At 32.9% G+C, this 15,130-nt stretch overlaps 1 protein-coding gene across 1 annotated transcript in view; it reads left to right on the top strand.

The window, feature by feature from the left end:
• Positions 1-15,130, top strand: part of LOC148627586 (structural maintenance of chromosomes protein 1A-like) — a 28,103-nt gene that overhangs the window by 6,480 nt on the left and 6,493 nt on the right. Inside the window, exons 8-19 of the mRNA XM_088575501.1 lie at positions 79-127; positions 444-560; positions 1,824-2,038; positions 2,440-2,653; positions 5,927-6,138; positions 7,322-7,484; positions 7,918-7,976; positions 11,127-11,322; positions 12,247-12,315; positions 12,846-12,979; positions 13,566-13,687; positions 14,384-14,469. Coding sequence (XP_088431627.1) covers positions 79-127; positions 444-560; positions 1,824-2,038; positions 2,440-2,653; positions 5,927-6,138; positions 7,322-7,484; positions 7,918-7,976; positions 11,127-11,322; positions 12,247-12,315; positions 12,846-12,979; positions 13,566-13,687; positions 14,384-14,469 — 1,636 coding nt within the window. The remainder of the gene's footprint in view (positions 1-78; positions 128-443; positions 561-1,823; positions 2,039-2,439; positions 2,654-5,926; positions 6,139-7,321; positions 7,485-7,917; positions 7,977-11,126; positions 11,323-12,246; positions 12,316-12,845; positions 12,980-13,565; positions 13,688-14,383; positions 14,470-15,130) is intronic.

Below are 15,130 nucleotides of genomic sequence, written 5' to 3'. Positions count from 1 at the left end.
AGAGAAAATTTGGCCAACAGTTGACAATCATGAACTCAGTATATCAAATATTACTTAAACTCATGTTATTGATTACAGGAAGTCTCTTAAGCAAGCAAAGAAAACACATGACAATCATGAGATGGAGGTATATTATTATGGTTTTTAATGGTTTTCTTGAAGAAAAATCATTGCATTGAGTTTAACAATGATACCCTTATAATGCATATATGATTTGTATGTGAATGTCATTAGTTAATTGTTTTCTGTAATCAAAGAGTTCCATTTTATGTTTTCCAAAGAATTTCTGTAATGCACTCACATTGGAAAGCAATGTAGATATTTTAAGTGATTATTCAATTTCACATTTGAATTGAGATTCTGTTAAAGTCTAGGATCCATGATCTGGTAGGCAAACAATGATGTTAATAAGTAGATGAGTATTAGAAACGATTTTTCTTCAGATAAGAGAATTAGAAAAGGAGCTAGAGGAAGTTGACAGAAAACGACAGGAGTTTGAGGAAAGAATTGAAGAGGAATCTCAGTCGCAAGGAAGAGATCTTGACTTAGAAGAATCTCAGGTATCAAGTAATACCGAACAGCAAAAAGTTCACAACTTGCTAAGTCATTTTTGTGGTGTGAACATATACTATAACACTGCTTAACATTAGAATAAAAAGAATGTTTTAGAAAAACTTTGTTTTGAATGTGAATTGAGTTAACTATTCCTTTTAATTTGTGACTCAGTTACTACTATTGTCTTTTATTGAACTTCTTAATGATTGATTTGTCCTCTATGACTTATTTATTTTGACTTTTATTTTTTATGCTGGAAATAATAAACTGTAATGGAAGGTTAAACACATTATAAAATCTGGTTAAGGATGCACAGTTACTTTAAGGTGCACTGTTTCACATACAAATTTTGTAAAATTTAAAATTAAAAATTGAAATTTTATGAATATATTATTTAACAGATGTAATATATGTTATGGTCAACAGGTGTAATTTAAATGAAGAGTGGTATCTGGAACATTTCAGTCCCCTGCCGTATTAGGTTCTCTCCTCAGCATCAGATGGCTGATTTTCAAAATACCTTATTTCATACAAACATTTGGAACATATTGTGAGAGAATGAATCGAAAAAGGTCTTATTATTTTTACCCTTTTCCCACCTACTCCGTGCATGCTTTCTTCCTGTGGTAGTGTATAAGTGCCTGATATGTTATGAAATATAGTATTAGGCTGTTAGTTTTGTAAGGGTGGGTACCTCTGATTTGTACTAAAACTCAGTAATATTTTTTTTCAGTATGTTACCATGGCTACTGGATTTTATAACAATAATCACTAAATTACTTATAAATGACTTGAACCTTCACACACCAAGGATTTGAAACATATGCATTTTTAAAAAAAATGATAAGAAAAAAACACTAGAAATTTCTGTCTCAAAACAGCTTTATTTCAACAAAATGAGACCAAATTTTCAGAAATGACCTATCTGTAATGTACTACCTAAGGATCATTTCAGCAATTAAAAGAATTTTGCTAATACTAACTGTTTGGGAGATATATGTGAAAAAACTAGTCTGATCCCTATTGTATTGTACTACCTAAACCATCTTTTATTTTGAAACGCCAGTACCAACCCAGGACCATTGTTTCCAACTTTCCAGTTTTTACCCTGATATTGCTATTTGTTATGCAGACTTTCCTTTTGACTACTGCGTAGATTTTATCAATTCGGTAAATTTGTTATTATTAATCCTTACCTGTCTGCTTCTCGAGTTTTGATTAACTCAAGTCAGAAAGTATTCTTATCTTTCATGGAAAATTTTTTGTAGGTACAAGAATATCATCGGTTGAAAGAAGAGGCTGGCAAGAGGGCAGCTAGATACATGCAAGAAATGGACACTATCAGTCGTGAACAGAAATCTGACCAGGATAGATTTGATAATGAAACAAGGAAGAAAAATGAACTCAATAATAAAATTAAACAAAAGGAAAATGAAATGGAAGAAAATAGAAAAAGAGTGGAAAAACTAAATGAATATATTAGGTAATATATGTATTAGGTGGGTAATCAATTATATATGCAGTAGTGGATAGGCATTGTCCAGATTAATGAAGGTGATTTGGTTTAAGAATGTTGTTTTAATATTAATAACTTTGAATGAAGAATTTCCGAAAATTACTGTCTAATTTTCTGTGCGTAGAACTACTAAGGACAAAAGCTATTAGGTTTTGCTTTAAAATCACAGAATTACACTTCTGCTGTATGAAAGGTTGGTATATTGGAATCACCTTGTCTGTCTAAATTTTGTCCAAATGTGGATTAATTTCAAATATGGTTGTAGCTTTATATAGATGGAGCATATGCTGAAGCGATGTTGGTTACTGTTTAGGAAGTCCTGTGTATTCTTTACTGTTGTTGTTAAGTTGAATGTCTATACATTTTAGGACAAGTAATCAGACAGTTGCTGAACAGAAAAAGATAGAGGAAGAATTAAGTGGTCAGGTTGACCAGGCAAACCAGAGAATATCAGAGATCAACACAGAGTTAGAATCTGTAATGGAACAGTTAGGAGAGGCTAAAGTAGACAAACATGAAAGTGCCAGAGCTATGAAGAAAAAAGAATTATTGGACAATCTGAAAGGCTTATTCAGTGGTGTTGTAAGTTTAAACTGTGTACAATAAGTATGACTGGGTTGTTTTAATACAATGTATGAGTCACTTAAGACCATAGAGTACAGATTTTTATGAAAACACCTGCTAATAGCACTTCAGATATTTACATCAGTACATTAACATTCAAGAGTGTGCCTGGGAAATGTCAGTAAAGTGATAATAAACTACAAGATAAAAACTTAAATATTGTCAATTACATGAAAAAGTGTTAACTTAAAATTGATATGTACTAATTTGTGAATTAATGTTTTTACTAGCAGATGTTTTTTTTCTGATCTTTTCATCTGCACCTAGTAAACTAACCTTTCTTTGTTAAAATTGATTGAAAGGTGGGATATAAAGTTTAAAATAAATTTCTAATAAGCTGTCAAACCATCAAAAAGCAGCTATTTTCTGATTCTTGATGGAGGACTTTTTTAGGATCGTTATGGACAGTGCCCTTTAGTTTTCACTTTGTCCATCATTCTGTTAGCATTTTTTATGTGAGCATAAAATCTCTGTAGGAAAGCTTAGTGATGAACTAAAATTTTGCTCACTTACTGATAACCATATATTAAAGATGTGCATTGAATAAAAGGATTTAATTTTTTGTTGTTGGAAAAAAATTAAGTAATTTTAGAATCAGATGATGGGAGTGCAAAAAATAACAATTATGTATTGTAGCAAACTAGAATTTATATACAGTAATTAATTATTGTACATTTAAAGATGTTTATAAATTATCTTTTAAACAAATTGGTTCATGACTTTCTGTGTCACGAATCAATTTATTGTTTATTTAAGGCTCAGCATTTTCTGATTTAATATTATACAGTATGCATAAAAAGATGTACATTAAAATGAATTTCCTTCATGTTCAGTAGATGTGCTAATCAGTTGTTACTGATTAACCAATTGATTATGATCACATACATGAATAGTTGTTGCCAATATTTTATTGAATTGAAGAAGATACACAAAATTACAAAGGTATATTACAACAATAACAGTACTAACTATTGAATTCCAGTTGTCTTAACAATCTTTTCAGACTAATACTCATATATTAACTTGAGATGGCTAGAAAACAAAAAAAAATTCTAACAAATTAGGCCAAAAATAAAAATATGTTTGTTTTCTCTCACCCTGACCAGGTCAAACAATTTTTTACTAAAAAATTTCGATGTTTTTTTTTTTTGTTTTTTTGTTTTTTTTAATTTTATTTTCGTAAAATAAACATGTCTGATCCGTGTCAGCTTTGGATATTCCTTTAGCTAATTTCGGAACTCACCGGGATTTACCTATCCAATGTATCGGTATTACTTCAAAAGATTGGCGTCAACTGTTAGAATCAAGTACAAACTATCTTCAAAAGTTGTTCCGGTCATAGTTAATAGACTGTACAGTTTTTTTCTCAAAACAATGTACTTGGCATGACGTTCTATATGATCTAATCATGGATGAACACGAGGTCATCGTCACTTTCAAACAGAGTTACCTTCCAGCCAGACTTTAACATGTTTGATGAATAAATAAAGGTTGTTCATAATTTTGACCCAAAAAATTCGAATATGTTCAATTTGATACCATCGGGGCCTCACCACCAGGCAGCAGAACCGTCTGATGATGCAACAATATTAATGTAGAAAGAAAATTTTGAAATATTAAACCTCAAATCCTGCATTCTGACAGTGTCTTGAACAATTTTTCAACAATTTTTAAAAATTGCAATTTTCTAAGGCCACCACCCCCCCCCCCCCACCTGGATCCACCACTGTCCCTGTTTCCCTTCCCTTTATACCACCATTTCCCATGTCCTGATTCCTCACTTACTGACCCTTTCAATTTTACTCCACCTTTTACTTCCAACAAAAAACACCACTCTTCGCCTGACAAGCTCTTCATTCCATTAGCGAGGCTTGTATAGGGGGTACCAGATCTCTATAATTTTAACTCTAGATATCCCCAAAAATATGTTGAAAAAATCCATGTCCCTATAAATAATCAAATGTATCCTGTATCCCAAAAATTTTTAAGGTTATTAATACCGATTGATTGTTTTTCACAGCTCGGACAGTTGAATGTTTTATATATTGTTATAGAACAGGAGTTTGTTTTAAACCCATCAAAGTTATCAACATATTTCTAGTCATGCTAGTCATTGCATTGAACATTTGATACATCTTGTCATGTTTTTTCAGATAATTTGTTTCTATTCAAGAATAAATGTTTTTGTTTATTTTTCAGTCCTTTGCATTTCAGAATAAAAAATGCTTGTCTGCCTGGTCAGTTTCAGAAGCTAGACCCAGGGGAGGGGAAACAAACATTCTTTTGAATATGGCCTTGTCTAATCATAACAATAATTATGAAGTGGGTAGTTAAATATGTATGAAGGGGAATAACTATAGTAGAGGATTAAACAGATATTTTTGGTTGTTTATGCATTTATAAACGGATCTTGGAGCTCCCAAACTCAACGTTTGGCTGTTCATGTAACGTTTGGGAGTGGAGAGATCCTTTCATACCTCCATGAACGACTGAAAATAGTTGTTTAATTCTCATAATTCTATTCCGACATTTGGGAATTTTTATTTTTTTTTTCAAATGTGTTGAATCAGTAAATGTATTTATAGAATCTAGTTCAGGGACAGTTTATTAATTTTGGGGCAAATTTACTTGTTGGTAGATTTAAAGCATTTATAAATTTCTTTCCCCAAGCTGAAAATTACTCTCTGTAAACAAACTGTACCTTTAAAATCAATTGTGGATGTAATAAACTATTCTTACGCGTATATTATGCCATTTAGTTCGTTGCCACACTCTTTTGAACTACACATCCGCCATATTGGTTTCATATTGACTTGCATTCATGAAGTTCATGCAAGTATGAGCTGTCTGGCAAAGGCGTTATCGACCGATCAAAAACTGCTATCACTATAAAGAATCTTATGATTAGAATTATAAAAAATAGAAAGAATTACTCGTTATGAAATTGCTGTTTTTGTTAGAATTTGAAATATAGATTTTACACCAACGATCATAGTATAGAACATCACAAAATTGATGCCAAAGACCATATTTGCATTGACAATTTTTGTCTTTGTCGTAATGTCTATTAAAATCCCATGAAACCACCCTGCCCCTCTGAAATGTAAGTTTGTAACCTGATAAATACACTTATTAGTTGCCAACCTTTTATGGAACATTCTGCATCTCAGTAAACAATTAATACACCTTCATGGAAACAGTTTGAAAATTAAACCTGTCACTTGATTATAGCATGGTAGACTGATTGACCTGTGTGAGCCTAGTCACAAGAGATATCAGATAGCTATTACCAAAGTGTTGGGTAAATATATGGATGCCATTGTGTGTGACACTGAAAAGACAGCCAAAGATTGTATACAGTACATGAAGGAACAGAGAATTGATCCAGAAACATTTTTACCACTTGACTATCTTGATGTTAGATCTGTCAATGAAAAACTTAGGTATTTAAATATTGATTTTAACTTGATTTGCTTATTTACACAATGTTCTAGGATTCCTATTTCCCGTTACCCGGGGCAAGTGAAATTTGGGTCAGGGAAAGTTAGGTACTTAATTACACTTTCCCGTGGCAAGTTGTAAGGATTTGTTTTGTTAGGAAAGCAGTCATTGACTGTGGGAAAGTTGATTTTATATGGATTTTTCCCTAGAAAACCTCAATTTATGAGAAATCCCAGAACACTGTTACATTTATATGCCTGTCTTTCGACATATGCATATTAGTGCTTACTAGGTAAATGGATGGATGAGTTTACATGGGGATTTCTCTAAAGTTTGGATATTTGGCCATATTATGTAACTGTCTACTTTCAAACTTTATTGTTCTTTCACCACTTTCATTCTGGTCTGAATCTTGTGCTATGTAAAGTATTTAATCACAATACAAATTCTGAGCTGTATCAATCTGGAATGTTTTGTCCATACTTTCCTTGCTGTTCTTGGTTCAAACTCTGTGGGCTATCAAGCATTGTCCCTCAAAACATTTTATCATCTGCAATTTCCCTGCCCCCATGCAGGTCCAGGTGTTGCAAGAATAGGCCTGCAGCAGCGCTAAGCTTGTCATAAAAGGCGACTAAATAGTGCTCAGAACCTTAGCCGGGGGCTAGGGCGCTCTGCCCACAGAGCAACTGGGATGTGTGCCTCGGGTGGTGGAATGGGGTACTACTGGCGTGTTACATGCTGGAGTTGTCAGGCTATAATACGGAAAACCTGACCACAAACCATAGTGGTGCACCATGTTGGGAAAAGTGCCACGTTCCTCGCATGTTAAAGAACCGTACTGTGGTATTCTCCCGGAGTAGGAACCATAGGGCTCCGCCACAGGAGGCTAAATTGCCCGACCCTACCCACCTCTCCCTATTTCAAGTGGCAATCAAAAATTTCTCGACCCCCATTATCCTTGTGTCCCATCCCTTTTTCATTTCATCATCATTTCATGTTCATTTTATCATCACTTTCGTGTTCATCGTCTGAGTATAGCTGAAATGTTGCTGCTCGGACGTAAAACCCCAACAAACAAACAAAGCAATTTCCCTGATATACAAGTTGATAAGTTGACTATATGATGTGCTGAAGATTATTCACTTTTCAAGATTTTAGTAAATAAATTATGATTTATGATTTTAGAGAAATCCGAGAACCAAAGAATGTAAAATTGGTTGTTGATGTGATAAGGTATAATCCTCCTGCCATTAAAAAGGCTTTATTGTTTGCTTGTGGTAATGCATTAGTCTGTGAGACTGTGGAGGATGCCAGGAAAGTTGCTTTCGGTGGTCAAGAAAGGCACAAGGTAGGCAGATTTGGAAAGCTTAATAGTTTTCAGCTTATTTCACTAGACAAAAATCTTACTTAAAAGTGAAAAGTATTCTCTTTAATGTCATGAAATGATTTGAGCATCAGATTGGATTTTTCCTTAAAACATTGTCCTAGATTTGGACCATGATAATACTTGAAAATAATCTAAGTTTGCTAGAAACATCACACCCACAAAATTTATTAAGGAACTTGTAACAGCACTACAATCTGTCCTTAATACCCTTCAATCAAAATCCTTCAATGTTTCAGATAAGTCCTTTGGAAAATTTAGAACCTCATTAATTTTTTGAAGGTCATGGGTAAAGGTGACCTAGTCAAGTTTTTTTTTTTTTTAGTGTGTGTGAAGTCGCTTTGTTTAGAGAAAAAAAAAACGTGTGATTTGATAGTTGTACACTAATCTATTTCAGTCTGTGGCTTTGGATGGTACTCTCTTCCAGAAGTCTGGTGTGATCTCAGGTGGTGCTAGGTAAGATACAGGTGTAAAGGTTTTTTTTATGTACCATATTTTGGTATGTATTATACGCATTTATGTATAGTTCACAGTGCAATTTTGAAGGTCAAAAGGTGTAAAAAAAAATTAGACATAGATTGCAGTAGATTGTAAGACAAAAGATCAATATTTTGCACTTGATAAGTCAGTTTATTTATCTTGATGTGGTATTTCCTGGAAAAATGTGAAGGAAAGAAATTGGTATTCACTCTAAAACATAATGAAAGATCAGTAGCTACATAAATTGGACAATTTTAATTTCGAAGCATGATAAAAATGGACTTGGGATATATGAAATGGCTTATAAAACAAAAGCAAAAGTCAGGAAAATTTTGGTCCCACCAACATTTCCAGTTTTGGTTGTAACTCATGCCCATTTTTTTCATTTTAAAATATAATTTAAAGGAAGAAAATTGGAAGAATTAATTTCAAGTTTCAAAATAATCATTTTTAGCTGCAAAAGTGTTAAGGAGGTTTTGGTAAAAAAGAACTTAGTAACTTTTTGGTTTTTGTTTCATTTCAATCTCTAACAATGTTTTATAGGAAAGAAATGTTGTACAACCTTTGTCTGAAACATGTTATTAGGACATTCAGGGTTTTTTCCAGGATTTTGAAAGCTTTAGTCTTTTTTGCACGAGAAAATGATGACCATTTTAATGGTATATTTTTTAAAGAAGTATTTGCATCTCACATGAAGAAGATATTGCAGTAGTGTGCTATTTATAGAACTGTGTAAAGACATTAAATAAAACTTACATAGCTGCCTTTGTACAAATCGTGCAAAATCTGAAAAATATGATACATCCCAGAAAAGGCTACATATTTTTATTTTTGTAATCAAGTTGTTTTATGTGTCTATGTTGTGAAATGTGTAATTATTCATTCAAATCTGTCTGCTTTTAGGAGATAATCAACATTGAAATTCCAATAGATTCTGTTGTATTTGAGTGTCGTTTACAGAGTTATCTCCCTTAATTTTGAAATCTACAGTGCATTCTATACAATTTTTATCTCCCAAGAACATGGGGTAGACGAAAAACTGAATGTTAATTTCTGTTTGCTATGGCAATTCAAACAAAATATCAAAAATAAAAATATGTAGGCTTTTCATCCATGAATCACATTTTGCATGATTCTTAGCTGGAATACTACTAAAATATATGTTGCATATGAATAAAGCACATTATTTTTTTCTACTATCATGCAAGCATGTTTTCTAGACAATCCAAATAGCATACCTGTGATTAAAAAAAAAATCCCCAGCCTTTAAGAAAAAATGCTTTTACACTAGCTCTTGTACTCAATCAGGGACCATACATTCTATACATCCCTGACATGATTTTAAATGTCTTTAATATTGAAAAAATGACGTTTTCTGCTCGGCCACCCTTTGTAGAAACACAAAAATTCATCTAGGACAGCCCTGTGCAGGTCCGGGTGGCTAAAGAATAAGCCTGCAGCAGCGCTAAGCTTGTCGTAAAAGGCGACTAAATAGTGCTCAGAACCCTAGCCAGGGGCTAGGGCGCTCTGCCCACAGAGCAACTGGGTTGTGTGCCCCAGGTGGTGGAATTGGGTACCCCTGGCGTGTTACATGCTGGGGTTGTCAGGCTATAATACGGAAAACCTGACCACAAACCATAGTTGTGCACCGTTTTGGGAAAGATGCCACATTCCTCGCACGTTAAAGAACCGTACTGTGGTATTCTCCTGGAGTAGGAACCATAGGGCTCCACCACAGGAGGCTAAATTGCCCGACCCTACCCACCTCTTCCTATTTTCAGTGGCAATCAAAATTTGCCGACCCCATTGTTCTTTTGTCCCATCCCATTTTTCATTTCATCATCATTTCATGTTCATTTTATCATCCACTTCATGTTCATCGCCTTAATATAGCTGAAATATTGCTGCGCGGGCGTTAAACCCCAACAAGCAAACAAAACAATCATCTAGGACGTTGTAGATATAAAATATTTCCCCTATGTTGCCTCATGAGATTCTATTTTTAGCACATTTCAACTCCCGAGTTAATGACAGTTTTATGTCATTATTTCACTTTTATATCTAGTATTGGTCTCTGAGGAGTTTATTGATATCATAAGTGATATTTTCAAGATTGTTGATATTGCCAACACACAATTACAAAATGTAGTGACACTAGGGTAGTGATCAAATTACTGACATTTGGTTAACACTCAATTTTGATGCACAAAAAAAAGTGATAATAATTTTTATGTGTAATTGGTGAATAAGATGATTGTTTACACAAAATGTTGACAGCTGTTGAGTTGTGATTAGCTTGGGTTAATAAAATGTCACTTTTGCCACTTGAACCAATTTTGGGATTACAGCTCTAAATGTTATTTGTACTTTCAAAGATTTCAAGTGACAAAAGTGTCATCTGAAAAAAGTCTTTCGTAAATGACAAAAATGACAAATGCTAGAAACGTCACTAGGACATTTGAGCATGATTTGAAGGAAATATCATTTAAAGTTCAATGCTTGAAGATGTATTTGAAAACTTCTTTCAGTGACATTTCACTTTGGGTGTCTACATTACGCAATGTCTTTTCTTGTAGGAAAATCTTTCATTTCTTGACCATTTCTTATATATTGATGCATTATACGCACCCTATGCTCATGAAATGATTTTTATGTAAAAATATACACATTATACACACCAAAATACAGTAGTTTTCTAATTGATTTTTATTTGTTTTATCAATAAATCTTTTTACAACATTGAAGCCAGAAAGTTAAGAACTTGTACACAAAATTTAAATGATTTTTTTTTTAATATGAAAAATTATTCTTCCTTTTTTCATTTTATTAACAACACCAAAAAAAAATACTTTCTATATTAGTCCATTACAAAATAAAATTCTGAAAATCACTTTTTCATTGTCTTTAATGTTCAACTAAGAATAAAAGGTCTATCTTCAGACATGATCTTTTTTCTGCTTTTGTGGCAGAATTCCCTTTTTTCAAATCTATATTGTTTCTTAACTGTAAGTTTGCTTTCAATTCACAAGTTTCAGCTTTTTATTGGCTTTGTTAATTCATGTCTGTGACTTTAAAACATCTAAGAAAAACACAAGACCTTGTAACACATTCAATTATTACTTTTAGTGATTTGAAAGCCAAAGCCAGAAGATGGGATGAAAAACAGCTAGGTCAACTGAAAATCAGAAAAGAAAAATTGACAGAAGAATTGAAGGAACATTTGAAAATGAAAAGAAAAGAATCAGAACTGAGCACCTACAGATCTCAAATTAAAGGTTTAGAGACTAGATTGAAGTACTCCATCACAGATAGAGATAACACAGTACGTACCACAATGTGGATACACTAATTTAGGTATTGTAGAGGATAGCGATAAATTTCTATGAACAGTGACAAAACGTAAAATGCTTTTTAGATGATAGTGCTGTAAAATAACAAAGTCTTGAGAAATTAACAAAATTTTCAGTAAAAAGACTTAATTCCTAAACTGCACTGGAACTTCAAAAATAGAATTACAGGTGTCAGACAAATAATATTGGGGTATCACATTTTATGGGTTTTGGCTCCACTCATTACCAATTTAAACTTTATTAGTCATATCTTGCATTGCATTACTTGAATTGTTTTACTGTATAGAGAACAAGACGAGTTAATCACACATTTGTTTGACTGTTGCTATACTGCCATTTATGGCCAGACATTTAGGAGACTGTTGCTATACATGCCTTTTATCATCACACATTTGGGAGACTGTTGCTATACATGCCATTTATCATCAGACATTTGGGAGACTGTTGCTATGCCTGATATTTATTATCAGACATTTGGGAGACTTTTGCTATACCTGACATTTATCATCAGACATTTGGGAGACTGTTGCTATACCTGCCTTTTATCATCAGACATTTGGGAGACTGTTGCTATACCTGCCATTTATCATCAGACATTTGTGGAACTGTTGCTATACCTGCCATTTATCATCAGACATTTGGGAAACTGTTGCTATACCTGACATTTATCATCAGACATTTGGGAGACTGTTGCTATACCTGACATTTATCATCAGACATTTGGGAGACTGTTGCTATACATGCCATTTATCATCAGACATTTGTGGAACTGTTGTAATACCTGCCACTTATTTGTTTCTCTATTATATTATGACTTTGTTATATTTTGTGTGTGTGTATTTTTGTTAACAATTTACAACATTTCAGTTATTAAAAAAAGTGAATCTTTCCTTCAGATGAATAAAAATGTATGGGCTATAGACAGAGATGTTGTTCAGTACAATGATCTTCTTAAACAATTTGGGGTAAGTCTTCCTACTTCTAACACAAGTTAATGTGATAGTTTTTTTTAAAGGAACCATGGTTGTTGTTTTTGAAAAGACATGAACCATAAAATCTTGCGTGCATTGTTTTTTTTTGTCTTTTTTGTTGATGAAAGTGAAGTAGAAACAGTAAATTAGAATTAACATTCTCTTAGGTATTGATTGATGACAAAGCTTATGGTACCAATTAAAATTCCCTTGCTACATAAATTGTGAAGGAATATTGAACACTGCCTTCTCTCAAACCTAATGTATCATCCATTTAGCATTCTAGAACCAACATCATCCAGTGAACTTTTGTCAAACTTGGTACATAGTTCGAGTGCATATGATGAAAAAACTAGAACATTATTCATTTCCAAGGCTAATGGTCAATGTCACAAAGCCAAATTTTACTCCATGCTATGTGTGTCGCGCCTTTGTACCTTTGTGAAATTCATAAGTGAATTTATTGAAAAAATTATTTGTATAGAAAATACAATGTGAAGTTGTGTGCTTTGTCTATTTTACAGCCCAGAACAGCAGAGTTAGAAAGAAGAATGAGGGAAAGAGGTGATGCAATGAAAATTATTAAAGATAAAATGAACACAGTAGAAGATGAAGTTTTCTCAGAGTTCTGTGTACAAATTGGAGTTGCAAACATTAGGTATAATTTTGTGAAAAAAAATATTCTTATACACTCATCCTTTGAAAGTTCCACTATGGTAAACCACTGTCATGTTGTACAATAACTCCAGAAGGTTTGAAAGGATTTAATAAGTTATTTTGGTAAAGTGGTTGCCTATAGGAAGAAGTTCCTTTACTTTTTTTGTTTTCCTGTTTTTTTCCTTTCAGAGTAGTGATACTTTGCAACCTAACAAAAGAGGGATACTTTTTGTAACTCTTTAAAGAAGGAATAGGCATATCATGTGTATTATTACATTACTTTTGTTTTGATACTTCTTTTTAGAGTAGTTTTTTCTAGCTATTGAGGCTATTTGTCAAGACATTTGTAAATTGTACACAAACAGCATATGATACATGGCTTTCCAAACTAGACAAAGTATATTGGATTATAAAAGTCTGTAATGAACTTTTAACATTAGGTCAATTAGTCCTAGTTAACTCTCAGGAGGATTATGATATAGCTGCCAAAAGCATATCAAGGATTTCTCATAAAATGACTGATTGTAAGAGGCAAATTATTGTCAATCTGTCTTATGGTATTTATATACCTATCTTGTTCAACTTAGACAATATGAAGAAAGAGAACTACAAATACAACAAGAAAGAGCGAAGAAAAGATTAGAGTTTGAAAACCAGAAGTTTAGATTACAGAACCAGATTGAATTTGAAAGGTCAAGGGACACAATAGGTAAGTACATGGTTTTACAGAATGTTCTGAACTATTGTACAATTTATATCCAATTCACAATATTATACCTCCATTCAACATGTGGGTGGTATGTTGGGATCACCTTACCCATCCGTCGGAATTTTGTCGCAATTATCTCAGCTCCCACTGGATGGATTGATTTCAGATTTGGTATGTGGCCTGTGTACATGGGGTGCTGTGCAATAGACTCCTGTTTCGTGGAACTTAACCAGTTTTCACTACAGGGATTTGATAGAGAAAATTAAGCCTCTAAATGGATTGATTGGTTTCAGATATATTGCTTTATATAGATGGGGCACATGTAAGCTATTTTGGGTTAGGTTCAATATCAACTTCTTGTATGAGTGGAGGTATACCTAGCAAGACAATGAGTGCTACTTCATGTCTGTATTGGTGTTTCCAATGATGCCAGATTCGTTTTAACAGTTGTTTTCAGATTAATGCATTTTGTTAACTAAAATGTATGATTTTTTATTACTACTAATTGTTTTTAAGCCGTTGAGATTCTTAAAATTCCTGTTACGAAAAAAAAGAGTTGAAATATATGGTGTTCTTTGGAAGAACTGTTAACGACTTGTGATGAAGATTTGTATGAAAGGCATTTCAATTATATTTATAGTACATCTAAAAAAATGATTGTTTAAATCAGTGATGTTTGATTTTGCTTCTCTGTAGTGAATGTGAAAAAATGGGAAAAATCTGTACAGAATGATGAGAAAGAATTAGAGAAAGTTAAAAATGATGAATCTAGACATATGAAGGTAGGTGAACTAAATGGTTGCAAATTGTAAGATACAGATGTAATGGTATGTCATTTAATTAAAATTTAAACATGAAAACAAAAACTTCAAGAGAAAGGATTTTGGATGTGAAATGTACTTCCATATACTTCCTTTGCAACAGCTGTTTTGTCTCAAATCATTTTATAATACTTTATATTTTTACTATAATGGAGTATGTAATTGTAGAGGTGTCATCTTTTTTTGTTACTGTTTTAAAGAAACATTTAAACTTTTGAATGTTAAACAAAGCCATGGTGGTCTGTTCCTGCTTTTTTGCAACTTTTGCACCATCTTGTATAAACATGCAGCAAGTGTTATTACGAGTAAAGTTTTACACATACATTTGTCACACAGAGATGTTCATACAAAGGGTAAGTAAATTATCACTGGAAGAAAATGGAGTTTTAACACTAATACAACATGCTTCAAAGGTGTTTTGGACCACAGCAGTAGTAAAACTGATAAACATAGGACCAATGTCATAGACCTATAACAAAGGTGTTTTGGACCACAGCAGTGGTAAAACTGATAAACATAGAACCAATGTCATAGACCTATAACAAAGGTGTTTTGGACCACAGCAGTGGTAAAACTGATAAACATAGAACCAATGTCATAGACCTATAACAAAGGTGTTTTG

The sequence above is a fragment of the Perna viridis genome, chromosome 1 (assembly GCF_037379345.1).
Source record: "Perna viridis isolate PV_CMFRI_1.1 ecotype Kerala chromosome 1, ASM3737934v1, whole genome shotgun sequence".
NCBI classification, from domain to species: Eukaryota; Metazoa; Mollusca; class Bivalvia; order Mytilida; family Mytilidae; genus Perna; species Perna viridis.
Note: the sequence above shows the minus strand (reverse complement) of the source record. Positions and strands in the feature narration are given on the sequence as shown.